A 16,166-nucleotide genomic window follows, 5' to 3' on the forward strand; every position below is an offset into this window, starting at 1 on the left:
ACAGTTACGGAGCATGGCCCCAAGATCCTAAGTAAACTATGTCTAAAATGTCCACATATCAAGAACACATGTCACCATCAGCTGCTTCAGGTATTTCCACCCAGTGGGCTGATAATACCCAAGTCTAACGTGGCCAGAGTAGTTTACGACCATCTCTCACACGCCTACACCAGACACTACGCCAAAGCAGTCAGTAAACTGAGGAGTGTGCGCAACTGTGACAGAACAGGACATGGTTTACAAGGTAACGTGAACAGCTGTAGGTCTTGATCCAACTCTGTTCACGCACTCAACTTTCCACGGAAGCCATTTCATCAGCCCTTTTGTTGTACTGCATATTCACCTGTGAAGACACTCCAGGGCCAGTGCAGTGACCAAGTCACATCAATACTCAATAAAAATTCCTGAACTAAATGAAGAACAGCCAATAAATCTGACCCAACGCTTCTATTGCTAGTTCAGAAGCGACGTGCACGATTTCAAGGGTGTGGGATGTGTCTTCTGCACTGCTGTATCCTCAGCAGCGGGCTCAATGGCACGTATAATAAATACTCTTTGGGAGAATGATAAAGTACATAAACTTAGCTACCATCCCAAATTTAAAAGGTTCACAAGGAAGACTGAGGCAAGTGATATATATACAAAGCATAAAAATGTGTATTTGTCACGTCTTCATGTGTCAAATCTATTTTATCACAGAATGAGGCATTGTACAGAAGTAAATCTTACAGAAAAGTATATGTCATTGAAAATAAATTTCTTACTAATTTTAGCTGTTTGCTAGAAATCTTCTAAAATGCAATACAGACTTTCCTTTATGTACCTAGGAAAGGTCTTCTGCTTTCAAGTCAACTGCCACCCTCTAAGCATCCTGCGAGTCTGTGCCGAAGCGGAGGTGTCCCCAGGGCTCCATGCGCTGACTGCTCTTCAGGTGGGAAGATGAGACAAAGCGAGGAGACAGGTGAGGGGCCTGGCGGTTCTTTCAGGTTTCTAACCCTGTGAACAGACTGCCTATCCCGCAAGATAAAAGTTAAGGACAGAGAAGAGAGACTGCTGTTCAGGCCCTGCCTTGAGTAATTTTTGTAGGAAAAAGTACCTTTCACCAAAATGCAAACACAGGAGGTATAAGCCACTTGAGCTGCTCTGTCTTGTGTGGGCGAGGGTAAGGAAGGGCAACTTGAGCTGGAGACAGGCTGAACTTGGGAATCTCGTGCACACTGAAGAAGAGGCGTGCAGTAAGCACTGCATAATCAAATATCCAGCTTGTTGACCAGCTTGGAGGATGCGGAGTGTCCAGAGCTCAGCAGACAGACCTGGTGCTGGAAACCTGGGAATCCTCTGCCTGGGGAGGTGACCTGAAGACAGAAGGAAGAGCCACCCTTCACCATAGGCTGAAGCCAAAGAAGCTTCCACAAAAGGACAGAGGAAGTGTATGTAAAGGCAACGCAAAGAGCAGCAGAATCCGGGGGAAGATTCTTTGCACCAAAGGTGAGGGAGGCTGGACGGGCTGAGGCTGCAGGAGCTCCCGCACAGACGACGTGAAGGCAGCTTCCAGGAGCAGCCCTGCGACACAGGTGAGCCTCTGACGCGGGTGCTCAGTCCGGCACCCAGCTCAGCCTAGAGGAGACTGCCAGGGAGAGACACGGCGTGGGCGCCAGCTCCGGAGGGAGTCGCCGGGAGACGGAGATTCACAAGTCATTTCACACAGAGACACAAATTCAGAGAGGGTGAGGAGTGTTCTGGAGTACACAGTCAGCACACGGTGTCTGTGGTCGTTTATGTTCTGTAAAGTCCAGAAAATACTTACGAAGCAAATGCTACACCACGGCTACTAGGGAAATACGCACACATACACATACATACGTACCTCACAGAGATAATAACGTTCGGTCCTAAAAACTCACCCTGGTGGAGTCTATTTTCTCTATTTTGCACAAGAAGCGAGCTTCAGGAGAAAGGGGCCCAGCACCCAAGCTGCTCGCACCGCACTGTGACTGGATCCTCTGGCCGCCGCTCTGAGACGCTGAAACCAGGAGCAGAACCGTCCCTCGACCCAGGCCAGCTGGGGCCACGCCCACAAAGCGGCTCCCACCACCACCACCCCGCCCCCGCCGGCACCCGCACATGTGCGTCAATGACAGATACTGACATCAGGGTTACAGACGCATTTCAGCAAGTCGGCAAATTCGCAAATACGGTTCAACTGGTTTTGGTGCATGGACGATCCAGGCTGGGGAGCGTTAAGCCTGAAGGTAAAAACTCAGGATGCAAAGTGACCCACCTGAGACTTTTCACAGCACCGAGGGAAGTGCCTTTCAACCTCGAAGAAGAGCTTGAAGAAATATAACCAGAAGAAATTACTATGAAAACTTGGTAAAATTTCTACAGCTTGCACTGTTCCCTAAAACTGTATTTTTATTACTATTAGCTGCCCTGTAATAATCAGCAGTAACACCCATAAACACAGAATCATCTGGGGACTTCCACAGGAGCAGCAATGAAGGAGACGGCTGTCAGTAATGACTTCCGCTCCACAACCAGAAGTGAGGGGAAAACCCCAAGAAACACAATAATGGTAGCAACTCAATGCAGGGCATATGGGCAGAAAAAAGATGCACGGGAGCCCAACCAGGGCTAAGAAGTAACGGTGTAAAGGAGCTTAACTGATCTCAGAAAATGGTAGTGGCCTAAACGCAAGGGTTCTTTTCAAAACAGATTTGCTCAGAGCCCAAAATAAAGCCCATACCAAGGACAGTCTTTGTAATTCTTAAAAAGAAAAATAATAATCTCCTAAAAAAGAAGAAGTAGGGTAGAAATATAGAGGGAAAACTGAGGTTTGGCTTAATGCAGAGAAGAAGAGAAGAGAATCTACCTTAGAGAGAACCCTGGAAACGTGCAGAATGGGTTTTGTCTCACCAAAAAAGATGGGGGAGATGAGGCAGAAGACCACTCTGGATCTCCCTCATTCTCAGGCCTGAAGTGAGCCATGGGGGTTTTCTAAAAGGGGTGCTTAAAAAGATATGAAACGATTATTTGAAAATCCTATTTCTGATAAAGGGCTTGTACCTAAAATATATAAAGAACACTTACAACTCAATAATAAGTACACCAACAACTTAATTTAAAAATGGAGAAAAGATCTGAATAGACATTTCACCAAAGAAAATAGAGGAATAACCAAAAAGCACAGGAACAGATACTCCACATCATTAGGCATCAGGGAAGTGCAAGCTAAAACCACAAGATACCACTTTATACCCACTAAGATGGCTATTAAAGAAAAAAAAAAAAAACCATCAGTGCGGCTATGGAGAAACTAGAACCTCGTGTACTGTTGGTGGGAATATAAAATGGTGCAAGCCACTCCAGAAAACAGTTCGGCAAGTTCTTAGAAAGTTAAGCATAAACTCCCCATACAGCCCAGCAATTTCACTCCTAGGAACCCACCCAGGAGAAATGAAACTGGAGGTCTCCACCAAGATCTGTACATGAATGTGCACATCAGCATCATTCAAAATCAGCATTAACTGGTGAAAGGACAAACAAAATGTGGCACACCCACACGACGGAGGATTACTCAGCCACCAGAAGGAACGGACCACTGATACACGCCACAGCACAGGTGAACCCTGAAAATGTAACGCTCAAGGACAGAAACCATACCCAAAAGACCACAGACTGCATGACTCCACGGACATGACAGGTACAGAAGAGGCGAATCTACAGAGACGGAAAGTAGCTAAGTGGCTACCAGGGGCTGGGGCAGGGGCCTCTATGTGTGATGGAAGTGCTCTCAAGCTGGATTACGGCCATGCTTGTACAGCTCTGCTACAGACTTAAACTCCCTGACTTGTACAGTTAAAATGGGTGAACTTTATGGCATGTAAATTAGAACTTCATCCAAGTGAGGAAGAGGGCTAAAGTGAGAGAGAAAACATGAATGTCTGAGGTCAAAGGCAATGTCAGTGTAGCTGAATAAGTAAGTACCACTTAATGTCCTGTGGTAGAGAAAGAGCACAGAGACCAAACATGACGGCCACGCACAGCTTGACCAGCCCCCTGGGAGGTGAGGGCGTTTAGGTACACTGGCGGTGCTCTTCCCATCAGACACGCAAGCCTGCCCACCGTGTGCCCTGTAGGACCTAAGGCTGCAGAGCTGAGGCAGCGGCGTACGCAGAGCTGAGGCAGCGGCGTACGCAGTGCTGGGTGCTTCTGGCAGTCTCTCCACAGTCACGTCTGCTAACTCAAGACCTAGGCAAGAGACTGAGAAAGTCATTCAGCCCGAGGTTCCAGGTTTTATAAGCAACACCTAAGTTTTATATTATGGGTTACATAAGGGGTGAATCCCTCAGCACAAAGGACCAGAATGGAGACGAAGCGTCCCCACCTGAACCAGAAAGATGATCAGAGTAACGTGCCTGCGTGGTTCTGATATTTAATGACACGAGAGACCTCTTTCCCGCACCCTATTCAATGGGCTTCCCTGGAGAAGACAGCACTGAAAGGAGGGTCAATTAAGGACTAGATTCTGTGTGGAAACCCTTTGCTCCAGGAAGACTCCTAAGGAGAAGAGAGCGGAACAAGAATTTATCTTCAACTGGGAACAAAACAAGTTGTCAGAAGGAGGCATGATTTAGAACCTGGAGCAGTCCATTTCCTCAGTGCGCGGCAAAACTAAATTCCATTTATGAGTAACTGCTCCAAATGTGGTGGAAGACACTTCCTGCAGCCAGGATCACCCTAACCTCTCACTGAACGAGAGCTCTCAGGACTGCAGCCCACCCTCTCCAGGGGAGATCCCTCAAGGGGCCTCGTCAGACGCGCTGCCCTCCCGGTGCGGCCCAGAGCCTCCGGATCACACGGAGCGTGTCCTCGGTCGAGGAGTGCTGCCCACAGGGAGCACGCGCCGCCCGTCTCGGGACTGGAGAGCAGGGCTGAGGGCCAGGGTGCTAGAGCAGTGCAGCTAGGAGACAGCTTCTGCTGCTATGGCCACTGCGAAGCACTGGGCCAAGCCCGACGCACGGCTCTCAGATTATTACAGGCAACACGGAAGCAGCCCCCTGTGGAGCTGGTTCTAAGTGATTTTTACGGATGTATCCCCCTCCTTGACTTTAATTAAATGCTCGAGAAACACAAACCAAAAAAGGGGAGCAGGAGGAAAAAAGATTAGCTTCCTCAGAAGCTGGAGAGATCCAAGGTTTATTAACTGTAATCACAGTCTTACAGACTCCGCTCTCTCTGCCTTTCCTTTTTTAAAATGTCTTTATCTTTCTCATCAAGTGAATTATTTACCAGCAAAAGGAGAGGTATTCTATCTTGGTCTTGACTGCAGGACCACACACAGACAAACGCTGGAACACTGTCCAGTCAGCGCGGTCACACATGTGACTGAAGACTCGCGACCTCCTGGAGCCTGCTAACAGGAGGAAGCGGCATCACTGTGGGTCACTCAAACCAGGGTCTGTTTCCCCACAATGCCCGCGGGTATAGAGGAGAAAGCATTCAAGATATGATGACGTTTGCAGTCGGCCTTCAAATACATCTGGCCCCAGTCATCTAATTTCTTGGAGACAAGTACTAAGGAATGGAGTTTAGGAGGGTGACCTCACTGCTGGTAAGGCAGCTAGTTAGGACCCCTGCTCTCCCCCCACCAGGCCTTTGGCTAAACTGCCCTCCCTCAGCAGGAGCCAGCTGACCGGCTAGAAGAGTGAAGGGCAGAACAACAGGTGCCTGGACGTGGAGTGAGGCCTGGACTTGAGCCTTAAGCAGCCACAGCTAGTCAAGAAACGCACTGGCTCAAGGAAGGCAGCTCCCGCTTTGGAAAAGCAGCTCTCCCTACTCCCCCTCCGCTAAGCTCCTTTGATTTGGAGACCGTCTCAAACCCTAGAGATTCCTTTTTCAAAGAGGCTCTAATGACACAAGTGCTAGGTTTCTGGGATTCCCAACCTGATGAAAAATTGGTATCTCAGGATCAGCAGAGCACCAAATTTAAATGTAAGCTGCTAAATTTCTTTCTTGGCAGAAATTAATAATGTTACCGTTTTTGACCAGTTATTATGTATCGGGAACTGACTCAGCTGTGGGATGAAAGGGCTTTTTTTTTTTTTTTAAAGTGAAATGATTGCAGGTTCCATACTAGGAGAGCAAGTACGGAGCTAGTCAGTGTTTAGGAAGGGGGAACTTCAGGCCTGAAAATGCCTAAAGTCGTACGATGTGAACACATAATTTACCGTGCAGACTGGGACACTTTGGGAAAGAAAAGGACATCATTAATATTGATGCTAGGATAACCAGGAAAAACCAGGACTGCCTCAGTGCACCAGGACCTCCTAGAGTACAGCCATTTCTCTATTTAAAATCCTTCCATGATCCCCATCACTGTAGAGTAGTCTGTAAACCAGTCTCATCCCTATAACGTGGGCACACACCCAACCACGGCACACAGCACACAGGATGAGAACCGTGCGTCTTCCTGTCTCTCCACTCCCGCCAGTCTGCAAACTCAAGGGCAAGAGTCCGTGTTATGGGCCTGACGCTCTACCTTAATGCTTGTCGCACAGCAGTTCTCGGTAAATACTAAGCGGCTCAGTGACACTCGTGATTGTTCATCCTCCATCCAACATCACAATGTCTCAGAGCAGACGCTCCTGCGTGCATGCTTTGTCCACCCGCCTCCTCAATCCCCCAGCTGTCATTTCCTAGCTACGTGACTCTAGGCGAGTTACTGAACCTCTGTGCCTCGGTTTACTCACCGACATACGCAGGAATCATGACAATACATACTTCACAGAGTTACTGGGAGCATTAAATGAGTTACTGTATGTCAAGTGCTTTCAGCAATGCCTAGCCCTCGTAGTAAGTACCCAGTAAGCTTCTTGAAGGCAGAGACATTTGTCCCTTTTGATCACTGCTGCATACTCGCTCCAGAAATAAGGCCTGGCAGAGAGACACTCAACGAGATGGCTGAAACTTAATGACATACACACTTCTCTCCCCAGTCCTGCGCTTTGCCCCACAGTGCCACACCCTCCATACCCCACAGACTCCTGCACCCTAACAAGAGCACAGCACCATCCCCTTCACCATGGGGCACTGACTGATAGCCATCAAACTCTCTATGCCAGCTGTCAGGATGCCAGCTGTCAGGACACTTTACCTGAAGTAGATTACATGATACTTCTGAGTTTCCCACCTTCCAACTGTTCAATTCTAAGTACAGACAATGGCTGGGGGTTCAAAAACAGTTCCAAGAACTTTTTAAGTCTAGGACTGAACGCAAAGCTAACTATCAGGGTCAGGGCTGAAAATAAGGCAAGATTACTACTATGACCTTGTGTTTCCACACTTAAGGAAGGTAACTACTTTTAGAATATACATTCAAACATACATTGTACACAAAGTTACAAACCCTATAAATCATAAACAGTAATACAAACTCAGCTTACTTTTTAAAATAGAATTTTACAAAAATTAAATTACCTAAAATTAAGCCCACCATTGTACTTAAATATCCGGTTCCACTTCCCAGGTTAAGAAAAGACAATCCTGGTTGAAGTTTCAACGCTTCCATAACTTCTGAATAAATGCAAGGTGCTGACAAGTGTATGTTGCCATGCTTCCAGGCTAAGTCTTTGTAAGCATTGTCTCGGTAGCCTTCCAAATAGTAATCTCCGCGATCAATCGCTCTGAAGGCTTGCTCCACTCTTTCAGTGCGGATATACTGAGCTTCTTTTAAGTTATCAATTAAGTCATCATTATCTTCCCCAGCACTCACAGCTCCTCCCATGATAGTATTCAAATCAAACCATAAATTTTAAAATGTAATAAAATTAGCAGAAATGGCTTCCAATAATGTAGTGTGGTTTGTTTTCCTTTAATATTGCACTTGATTTCCAAAAATAAATTAATCCTGAAAGGGAAGAATAAAAATAAACAGGTTTAAATGAATGCTCAAAAGGAAAGTAATTCCAGCTTATTAAATATATAATAGTCATTATAACTAACTACCATTTCTCAAGGACATATTCTGTTCCAGGCACAGAGTTAAGCTCTTTAAATATATTGTTTTATTTATTCTTATAACCACCACAAAAGGCAGCTTAAGTTTGATCTCCTCTGTACAGACAGGAAACCTGGGACACAGAACTAAGTTAAATCACCTCATACTGTGAGGTCCAGTATGGCAGCCACAGTCACACATGGCTACCCAGACCTAAATTAATTAAAATTAAATACAATTAAAAATTCAGTCACACTGGCCACACTCCAAGTGCTGAAGAGCCCCACGTGGCCAGTGGCTGCCATGGTGGACAGGCTGCTCTGGAAGGGGGCGCGGCTGGGGCGTGGCCCCCGGCCTTCCCGACTCCAGAGACCATGCCCCTCCATCACTGAGCCACGTGGCCTTCTTCAGAGTGTGGAAAGCCTAGGTAAATAAACACGAGTTACTGGATTTAAAGTTCCTAAACTTAAACATCCACTATCAATTCCTAAATGCACCACATAAATTCAAAAGGTTAACATAAAGAAGAATAGATTACCTAAACACAGAATACAAAATGGAACATGTTTAAAATGTGTGTCTAGAAATACATATATATACACATATGTAAATATACATACTAAGATTGTTGTGTTTGGTAAACCCTGTCATGATAAATGAGACCACAAATTTTGTTAACAACTTTAATAGGTTAAGCCTTAGAACATACGTTATACACACGTAGGTACAATGAACTTCTAACAAGTCAAACTCAGCATCTTTGAACGGAAACATAAGTGCAACTTGATAAAATAAGAATTTCAATAGTACTATTCAATACACAATTTAAGCTTTATTCAATGCGCTAATAAGCAAATTCATGTATCAATTAATTTCTGAATTGATAAATCAGGCGAGAGGGAAAGCGAGAAACAAAAACACCCATATGGCCAAAAACCAGAGTTCTGACAGCCCACTCGGTCCGCTCCTGACTGGCGAGAAGGCGAGCAGCCGGACCGCAGCCGGACCGCAGCCGGACAGAGCGGCCGCGCCCCTAGGGCCTGCCCCACTGCCGGGGCCCCTCTTGTCTCTCCTCCTCTCCAAGCAGGGGAAACACTGCAGACTCGCGCCGCGCTCCTATCTAGCGCGCTCAAGCTCATGCACACAAACGGCTGGCTCCGACGTCCCCACCCGCTCTCCTTGGAAAGGGCCAGGGCCCGCGGCGCCATCCTCCCCGCGAGCTGAGCGCCCTGCAGCCGCCACGCAACGAAGGCGGACGGGGACAGACCCTTTCCAGCTCAAGCACCGCGCGCCGCGCGGGGTGCAATTCCAGCACTTAAAGGTGGTGGGATTTGGGGCCGCGCCGTGAGGCTTGCGGGATCTTCGAGGCCTACCGCTGGCCCGCCAGGGAATTCCCCATTTAGAGGTGTTTTGACAGCATGGCCTCTAAGCACAGGTTATAGCTTTCTCACCGGGTCCTCAAAGTCTTCCCGAGACGACAGAAAAGCTGGCGACGCTGGGCAGCGGCGGCTGCCGTCAGACCCCCCCCCCCGCCCCCGCAGCACTTGCTGAGGATCTGACGAGAGCGACTCTGACTACACAGAGACATTTTACAGACAGCTCTACCGAAACGCCGTAATCTACTAGCTTGAAAAATTCCCTTCTGCTCTGTTTTATGGCTGAAGAGTGACCTGACCCTTCTCGGGTCCTTCTTAACTCTAACCCAAAATCATCACAGCAAAACGCACGCGTGGACCGCACCACACGGGAGCTCACACTCTCAGTGAGAAAGGCAAGGGGAAGACCCAAGCGACCAGGGACTGCCGCCATTTGCCGCCATCTGTGTACTGCCTCACCAACGCCACCGTAAGCCTGGTAAGAAGGCCCTGGCACGCCCACCGTCAAGTGAGAAACCGTCCGTAAAGGATGGGGAGCTACAGCTCACGTGACAGACGCTGCTGAAGGTGCCCACGGAGCCCACAGAGAACTGGCTCCGGGGATCAAGGAAGCTCTCCTAAGCGCATGGACTGTGCAACACAGTAATGGGAGTCAGGGAATTTACAGGCTGAGGAAACAGCTCAGCCTAAGTCAAGAGAGCAGAGAAATTACACGGAGCTGGGTAGACTTCAGCCTGCAGGCCAGTGATTTCTTTGGGGGGGACCCTTTTGAGAGTCTGATCACAAACTCCCCTCTATTAAAAAATGAACAAATTAGAAGTGTTGCATACAATTTTAGAAGGCTCCTGAGTTCCTGGAGACCCAGGAGTCCACTCTAGTTTAGGAACATCTACTATAGGCAGCAGAGTCAGTCAGGTATTAACAAGGGAAATTACTTTTCCATTTTAGAAAGTGCAGTGCATCTGTGTTTCAGATCTACTGCAACAGACCAGGCACTCAGAAGGCTGGAAAAAACATCACCTTTGTCAACAGGGTGTAGCGCCCAACTGCAAAATCAGATTTCCCAGACTCCTTTCTCTCTGGTCTGGTAGGAAAGAAACTGATCTGAACAGAAAGCTGAAAGGCTGTGCAGGAGGGAGGAAGTCAGGAAGGGCTTCCTGGAGTAGGAGGTACAACCTGCTGCAGTGCATGTTTCTTCAACACAAATGAGCTCACACGTTCAGCATACACGGTAATGACGTGGAGATAATGAAGGTGTGGTGGTTTACAATACATGTTCGTGTTCTGAAGTGACAGGAAGGCACAAGCTTCCACACACTAAAGGCATACCGTGGCAGCTCATAAAGACTTCAAGCAAAAAGCTTAGAATAGAGTACCTTCCTAGGTAAGACAATGAGACGATGGGACAGTGTCTTCAAGTGATCTGGGGGACTGTGGATGCAGATGTAAAAATGCTAAGACGTTTTCCCTGAATTAAAACAACAGACTAATGAAGGCTATACCCAGGTTCATATTTTTTAATTTTAATAAAAATGACATCTATATGCAAATAAAATGATAACCCATAAGCAAATGGTCTTCCAGGGCCTGAATGTCAAAGGAGGACGATGAGCCCCAGGGTTTAAGGCTGTGAAGGACTGACTGGCTGTGATGCCAGCTGCAAACCCCAGCAGAGGTTTAGCTGTCCCAGAAATTTCCTTAGGATTGGTATTGTTTCTGCTGGTAAGCTGGCTGCACAGGCTTTGAGTGGCATGCCCCAACGCTATTTTTCCCACAAGCCCTGCTGTTTTGCAAAACATTAGGTGTTTTCAGATGTTATAGTAGAAAAACCCAGTACTTGACCTCTCAGACCCTTGAAAAGATCCTAGGAGACCTCAAGGACCCCAGAGCACATGTGGCAAGCAGCTGGCATAAACAATTACAAACTCAGATGCACAGGGCACAGCAGTTGCACAAGGTGTTAGGGGGCACCCAGCCCAGACACAGTGGGGGCAGGGGAGGGGATGGAAGGACCACACGAGTTGCCTAAAGAAGGCCTGGGAAGCAGAGACAGCAGAAAGCAGGAAAGGCATTTCGGGATGTAGAAGGGACAGGGGCAACACACCCGCTCAAACACTGCAAACAGCACCGCAGAGGTGAGCCCGGGGACAGAAAGCAGTGCTCCCGAGGCCAGAAGGACCAAGGGGCCTGGCAAACTCGCAGGCCACAGCACATGGAGCCTGGACCTCCTCCTGCAGACGGGGCAAGCCAGGGAAGGATTTCAGACAATGAGAAGCGCACTGAATGACTCAAACAGGATGTTAAGGGAAAACCAAAACCATAAAAGAAAGGGACTGTTAGAATTGGAATACATTATTTGGTCTGTGGAAGGCAATATTTACACAGTCATAACAGAAACCATGATTGCTGATTTAACTTGAATAGTCATTTAACCACACTGGGAGGATGAGAGGGAGGTAAAGGGGGTATGGGAGTTAACCCTTCATCTGTAGCAGGACGTAAAAGCAACCTTTTTAAGTTCCCTCTGGAGTGTGAGCCTCCTGGGGGGGACAGGTGAAGCCAGGAACTGCTATGCTTTGTCTGCAAGGCTCGTAGTATCACTTAACTTTCTAAACTGCGTATCTGCATTATTTGAACAAAACTGACAAGGTAAAAATGAAGACAGCTATATATATTTATTTAGACCAGAAGAAGTACAATAAAGACACATGGAGAATAGTTTCCTAAGGAATAAAAATATATTTAACAAATAAAATAAGTCTACAGCAGAAAAACCACGGAACAAAAAAGAGATCATAATATAAATAATAATTTACACTACAGAGCTTCAAAGATGTCATTTTATCATATACATTGTTCTGAAAAACTGAGTGAAAATGAATCACATAGTACATATAAATTGTATGTATGATTATAAATTACATTTTATAATATTCACTGATTTGATTATAAAAGTAGTATATGCATTTGCAGAAAACCTGAAAACCAAGTAAAATAAAAATTATTGATAAGCCTAACCTTTGAAGAGTCACTGTTATTATTTACTTTCTAAGCATCAATAGTCTTATTTTTTTAACATAATGTTGGTATTATACTGTATATATTATTTCAGACATTCAGTTAATGTCTTAAGCATTTATTCATGCCATCAAAAGTTCTTCCAAAATCCAGGGGCGTGATATTCCATGAGACAGATGCACCAAGTAACCAATCCCCTGACTACGGGACCGTGAGATTTACACTGATTACCATCAATGTACATATGAGGAGTTCGCAAGTTAAATCTGTAGTGAGTATTTTGATAATTCAACAATCATCTCCTACCTTGAAATTCAGTTCATTTTTTATGAGTAAAGCAAACAGTATCTAAAAAGCCATTACAGCATTAGGTCATGGAATGTGTTTGCCAGTTGTTAATTCTGAGATAATTCCATCTCGATCATGGAAAAGTGCCAAACACAAGTCAAGAGACCAAGGTCTAGCCTTGATCCCATTGATAACTTTGCTGTATGGCTCTGGGCAACCCTCCAGAACACCACTTCCTCACCTGTGAAATGAAGAGGCTAATTCTGATTCCTAAGGTAGCCCAGGGCTCTGATTTCTCTGCTATTTTGGCATCAGTTAAACCTGCATTGAATACAACTGAGTTTTAGTTATCTAGAAATGAGCGTCTGTGCCTCAGCATTTGTTACTTCAATCACAATTTTTTCTGCCGCACTCCTGCCATTTTCTCTAACATAGAAGGAAAAAAAATTTAGGAGTGTTCAAGTCCTGCATTAAACAATAAAAGCAAAATAAGGATTCTGAGAAAAAGAAGAAAGGGTAAAGGTAGAACAGGACAAAGTGTCAGAATAAAGGACTGAACAGCTTAGGCAGTTATGTCCCAGAAGGAAGCTGCGGCACTTACTCCTCAGAACAGTTTTCACTCCTGAGGGTGGAGGAGCAAAGGGCACATCCACATAAGCTCACCTGACATGATTTCCAAGTGCTCCAAAAGCTGCTTGCCCTATGCTTTCAAAATTAGGTCTGTGGCTTCATGTACCTGGCAGCGGGAAAGAACTACTGGCAGCTCCATTCAACGTCATGGTGTCTTTCAGGCAGCTCAGGGATGTTTTATGGGAGGTTAAAGCCAAGTCAAAGGAGGCAGGAAGCAAGCCAGTGGCAGACAGACGCCACGGGGCAGGAAGAGAACAGGCAGAAGGCTGACCCCTCCCCTGCCTTCCTGGCACCGGGGGCCAGCAGTCACTCCTTGTGCTCCTGTCCCCGCAGAGGTGGGGATGCAGCCCACCCAGCTTTGGGGGAAGGAGACTGGTGACCCAAACAAAGGAGAACACACTACTGGAGGGCAGGAACATAGGCTCTTTCTTCCTTAAGCCTTCAAGGATCTTGCCATGGGAGTCATGGACCAAGGCCGCTTTGAGTACAGAGAGAACTGCACGGGAACCTTTCTCAATGATGACAGACAAACACGAGGAAACATAGAGAGTTATGAAAGGAAGAAAAAGAAAAAATAGGGTGAGCCAAGGTTCGCTACTCCATGCCAAAAGCTGCTGAGAACATCTAATTAACTCCACGTCCAAGGACAATGCAAAGCTTGCCCTTGTTTTACCACTAATAACACACACATGCAATTCCCTGTGTACCTCCACCTACCTGGCACTGGAGTCTGTTTCTTCAGCATCCCTACGAAGAAGCACTAACCTCATCTTACTGACGAGAACAAAGTTCAAAGACCACGAGACAAGCTCACAGCTGGCAGGGGTGAGCCACAACGCAAATCCGGTCTGTCAAGCCGTGGACCCTCCTGAAACACAACAGCTGACCCAGAGGCTCCTGACCTCTCACTCCGAAGAACCTTTCATTCTCTTAGCTGAAAAGATGTTCACTTCAGATCTCCTTCCCTCTCCTCAACCTCTCATTTCCTTTTTTTCCTCCCTTTTGTACTCTTGGTTCCAAAGAAAGAATGGATTAGAACAGCGGTCCCCAACCTTTTGGGCACCAGGGACCAGTTTCGTGGAAGACAATTTTTCCACGGACGGGGGCGGGGGCGCGAGCGGTGGGCAGCGGCAGACGAAGGCTGGCTCGGCTACCCACCTCTCACCTCCTGCTGTGCGGCCCACCTCCTAACAGGTCTGCAGCCTGGGGGCTGGGGACCCCTGGATTCGAGGGAAATTAAGCATCTGATGTCATTTAATGACTGTACAGCCTCGGGCAAACTGTTTAACCTGTGATCTTCAGTTTCCCTATCTATAAAATGGGAAAAATAATAACCACATCATCAATTTGTGAAGAGTAAAGAGTACGCTACATAGAAAGCTCCTAGTAATACACAAATCCAGTAAATACTTCATTTTCTTTCACTTCTATGACACAATGCACATTGCAAACTTTCATTCTTCAATCCAGAAGACCAAAGAGGGAACACAAGGAAGCACCAGTTCTGGAATCTGGCGCCGTTATCACCTAGCGAGCGGCCTCCGTGAGACACGATTCTAGAGGGAGTGTGAACCCTGAAGCTGGAGCGCCAGGAAGAAAGGCAAACTGATAAGCCACTGTTCAAGCATCCACACTAGATACTCTGACATTCAGCAAGTGCTAAGATGCCTATATTCACAGGTGTGGACTTCTCAGTTACCTTCTCAGTCCCACGACTCCAGAGCTGCCCCTGCTGCCTTTCCCCACAGTGCCCCTCATTCTTCTAATTCTCCCCTCCTCCCCACCTGGGACAGTGGACAACGGCATGAACTCACAGATGGACAGAGAAGCAGTAGGTGGTGGCTTGCTGAAGAGTTCAAGGTACAGGACATGAGGGGATAAAGAAATACACATTTTTTTAAAAGAAGAGATATGAAGCAACTCAATCTGAATTTTTTTTATTTTGAAAATTACAGAACTTCATATAGCTCCAGAAGTCTCTCCTCTCCTCTTACTCAAAGAATCTACGGCCTTGTCAAACCTCTACCACTGCCACGCAAGCCCGTGGTCACTGAGCACAGCCCTAATCGTAGACCACAAACACCCTCGCTATACACCTGTGACTGTGACCTAACAAAACCAGTCCTCGGGGAATAACCTCATCAGGTTTGAGGATATTTACTTGCCATCTTTCCATTTTTCAAGAAGTATTAAGAAGTGCTATACTACAGTCCTCATAGGAGCCACAGCCTGCAAGTCGTTTGCCTCCTCTAACTCGGGAAAAGTCAGAATACGGAACTGGCAGCTGTGCTGTCCGCTTTCAGTCCGTTAAGTGACAATGTTCTTAGGATGTAATGAGATCGATGGGGAAGCATGAGAGAAAAGCATACGTATTTTCAGCTCCTCTTGGGTCACGCTTTCAAAGTGGGGCTTATTTGAAAAATTATGAATTCACACAGGACAATATTCAAATAAAAATAAAAGAATACTCCGAAGCAAAACTACATGGTTTGGAAACTACTCATCAGTTCAGATGATTTGTATCTGTTCCCTTCCACTAATCTGTTCCAACATTTCGTTATAAAATAAACCCGAAGATGAGCTCACGCCAAAGATGTTCTTGCTATATATTAACGCACTGTGTAGTGCAAAGACTGGCCTTGTCACACAGTCATTACATCAAATTATTTTGATGGCACCTTTAAAAACTTTCAAAAAGTCTAAGTAAGCGCTTGACTAAGCAAAGATAAAGAATGTAAGTAGGTTAACTACAGTTTTCCAGTATTATAAAATGGCATCTTTTTTTTTAACATCTTTATTGGAGTATAATTGCTCTACAATGGTGTGTTAGTTGCTGCTGTATAACAAAGTGAATC

The 16,166-nt window shown here is 46.3% G+C and overlaps 1 protein-coding gene across 3 annotated transcripts in view; it reads right to left on the minus strand.

Moving 5' to 3' along the window:
- PCMTD1 (protein-L-isoaspartate (D-aspartate) O-methyltransferase domain containing 1) overlaps positions 1–16,166 on the minus strand; it is a 61,482-nt gene that overhangs the window by 27,105 nt on the left and 18,211 nt on the right. The window contains exon 2 of one of the 3 annotated variants that reach the window (XM_060035367.1): positions 7,480–7,909. The exons of the other annotated variants lie outside the window; for them this stretch is intronic. Within the exon in view, the coding sequence (XP_059891350.1) occupies positions 7,480–7,786 (307 nt within the window). The 5' untranslated portion in view covers positions 7,787–7,909. The remainder of the gene's footprint in view (positions 1–7,479; positions 7,910–16,166) is intronic. 3 annotated transcript variants of the gene reach the window in all.

The sequence above is a fragment of the Delphinus delphis genome, chromosome 17, assembly GCF_949987515.2.
Source record: "Delphinus delphis chromosome 17, mDelDel1.2, whole genome shotgun sequence".
Lineage (NCBI taxonomy): Eukaryota > Metazoa > Chordata > Mammalia > Artiodactyla > Delphinidae > Delphinus > Delphinus delphis.